The following is a 3,156-nucleotide window of genomic DNA, read 5'->3' on the forward strand; positions in this document are numbered from 1 at the left end:
TAGCTTATGATAATCTTACTAGAAGGGTAAGAGGGGTTGTATCGTTGGGGTATAGCATAAAAGGGGTTGCATCATCGAGGTATAGCTTGGTCTTCTTGAGGCTTTATGATACGTGGTCCTTGGCTAAGGCACTTCCTTATTACGGAGAGTTATGACCGTTTTGACTGGAAACCTTAGCGAATTGTTATAAATTAGGGAATCTTTATAAAGACCTCGTAGTGAATCTCTGCCACTCACCTCGGAAGTGTTTAAGAGTCTTGCAAACCCGGGCATCAAGAGAAACACGAGTTGTGGGTAAAGTGTACAGCCTCTGCAGAGTAAAGACCGATATATCAGCCGTGCTCACAGTTAAGAGCGGCTTGGACCCTCATATGATAATTGAACTTGAAGATGATCTAAATTGGTATTCTTTACTTTATGATGTTGTTATTTATCTTTTATTTAAGGGTTGGTATATACTTACACTTAGCTAATGCTTGCTAAATAAAACTTGGTCAACTAAAAATGCTTATTGCAGTCAAAACTTATCAGCTTTTTCTTGAACTTTAGCCTTGCATGTCACATAATTTACTTCCCTTCCTTAGTACCAACCGTAAGTGTACTCTCGCTTGCTTTATTGAAACCAATGCTGCTCAAAATAAGATAATTATCCGGAGTCCCCTGAAGATTTTAAGAAGTTCTAGGCGTATGTCTCCCAATCATCCGCCTATGAAGTTGAAGTTCTGCTGTTAGTTATAAATGTTTATTCATTCTTAAGACTTTTGATCATGTAATGTAATAAAGTATCTTAATACTCTCTCTTGATGTGATATTGTTTTGGATATACACTTGTATTGTCTATCATATGTGTGTGAACTTGATCCTGGCACACATGTGAGATGCATTCGGTTCTTTTTCAAAATCGGGTGTGACACCTCTTCAACCGCTGGCCGTGCCAAGCCACCAGGTCATCAACGCCATTCGAGCTCCTCTTCGGCATTCCTCCCAACTACAACCTACTCCGCGTCTTTGGGTCCTTATGCTACCCCAACTTGATAGCTACAACCGCGAACAAGCTCTACCCTCACTCAACGGCCTGCATCTTCCTCAGCTATCCGGCCGACCACCGCGGCTACCGGTGCTACAACCCCGACTCGTGGCGCGTGATCACCTCCCGATATGTCATCTTCGACGAACAGCAGTTCCCGTTCCGATCCACGTCGCCAGCACCCATGTCGGTCATGCCCCCCATCGATGATAGTGACCCCTACCTCAGCAGCCACGACAGCGGACACCACATCCTGCTACGCCATCGCCCAGCAATGTGCACGCCACTGCATGCTGCTGGCGCCCTCGCCTGCGCACCGCACCGCACCATCACCGGCATCATCTGCACAAGCACCCTCGCCAGCAACACCCGCGCCAGCTCCCTCACCAGCAAGCTACGCCGTGCCCTCTCCCACCGCTTCAGCTTCCCCAGACACGCTACCTCCGCCACAAGCTGAGCCCGCCCCTCGCCACCATATGGTCACCTGCGCGTGCATCGGCATCCACATGCCAAACCCCAGATACGCTCTGGCCACCACCCCTGCTGCTGCCTCACCCATCCCACACTCCGTGCACTCCGCCCTCAAAGACCCACAATGGCTAGACGCAACGCAGGCCGAGTTCGACACTCTTCTCAAGAACCAGACTTGGACACTCATCGATCGCCTTCCTATAGCCAAGGTGATCTCTAGCAAATGGGTCTTTAAACATAAGCTCAGGTCCGACGGCTCCCTCGAGCGTCATAGGGCAAGATGGGTCGTCCGCGGGTTTCTTCAACGGCAAGGTGTCAACTTCAGCAAAACCTTCACCCTCATCGTCAAACCGGCGATGATCCGCACTATGCTAACCATGGTCGCATCCAAAGGGTGACCAGCGCACCAGCTGGATGTCTCCAACGCCTTCCTCGACGGCAACCTAGAAGAACATGTCTACTGCCAACAGCCAACAGGCTTTGCGGACCCACAACGCCCTGACGTCATGTGCCTCCTATCATGCTCCCTCTACGGCCTGCGGCAAGCTCCACACGCATGGTTCACACGCTTTGTCGACTTCTTCACCATGATCGGGTTCTCATAGACCCGATCTGACTCGTCGCTCTTCGTGCTCCACACCAGTCAAGGCACAGCGTTCCTCATCCTGTGCGTCGACGAAATGGTCCTCTTCGCCTCCAGCATGAACCTCCTGCCGCACATCGTGACACAGCTCCGTTCCCAGTTCTCGGTCAAGGACATGGGGCCTCTGCAATACTTCCTTGGCATCAACGTCCGGCGCTCCGACAGCGGCTTCTTCCTGTCCCAAACCAACTACATCGAGGACTTGCTTGAGCGAGCCGGCATGAGCAACTGCAAACCACTGCCAACACCGGTGGACACAAAGCCAAAACCATCCAGCGCCGATGGCAAGCCGATCACCGAGGCGTCGTTCTACCGAAGCATGGCAGGTGCACTCCAGTACTTGACGGTGACATGCCCCGACATTGCCTTCGCCATTCAACAAGCGTGCCTCCACATGCACTCACCACGGGATGTCCACTTCACGATGCTCAAACGGATTCTGCGCTACATCAAGGAAACCCCCAACATCGGCATTCATCTGCGCGCCACGACGTCACCGACGCTAACCGTGTACTTTGATGCCGACTGGGCAGGCTGCCCCGACACGCGATGATCGACATCAGGCTTCTGCATATTCCATAGCGACTGCCTCGTCTCGTGGTCCTCCAAACGCCAGACGACTATCTCACGGTCTAGCGCCGAGGCGGAGCACCGCAGCGTCGCCAATGCCGTCGCCAAGTGCACATGGCTGTGCAACCTCCTCGGCGAGCTGAACTGCGACGTACGCCAAGCTACGGTCGTGTTCTGGGACAATGTATCTTCGGTATACATGACACGCAACCCCGTACATCACAAGAGGACGAAGCATATCAAGCTCAACATCCATTTCGTCCGAGAGAAGGTCGCCGTCGGGGGACCTCCGCATCGCGCACATACCAAGCTCCCAGCATCTCGCTGACATCTTCACGAAGGGACTCGCCACATCGCTATTCACAGAGTTCAGGCACAGCCTCTATGCCGACATCACCGACACTGCACGCTCTCGACGCGCTCGATGCCCGCGTCTCGCCATGCC

The 3,156-nt window shown here is 52.8% G+C and overlaps 1 protein-coding gene across 1 annotated transcript; it reads left to right on the top strand.

Moving 5' to 3' along the window:
* Positions 1-2,178: 2,178 nt before the first annotated feature.
* Positions 2,179-2,694, top strand: LOC112900629 (uncharacterized mitochondrial protein AtMg00810-like). The gene has a single exon (XM_025969468.1). The coding sequence runs from the start codon at positions 2,179-2,181 to the stop codon at positions 2,692-2,694; it is 516 nt and encodes a 171-aa protein (XP_025825253.1).
* The last annotated feature ends 462 nt before the right edge of the window (positions 2,695-3,156 follow it).

This window comes from Panicum hallii, chromosome 7 (assembly GCF_002211085.1).
Source record: "Panicum hallii strain FIL2 chromosome 7, PHallii_v3.1, whole genome shotgun sequence".
NCBI classification, from domain to species: Eukaryota; Viridiplantae; Streptophyta; class Magnoliopsida; order Poales; family Poaceae; genus Panicum; species Panicum hallii.

Coding starts and splice junctions, on each gene's coding strand:
- LOC112900629 (XM_025969468.1), top strand. CDS start 2,179: ATGGTCCTCTTCGCCTCCAGCATGAACCTCCTGCCGCACATCGTGACA.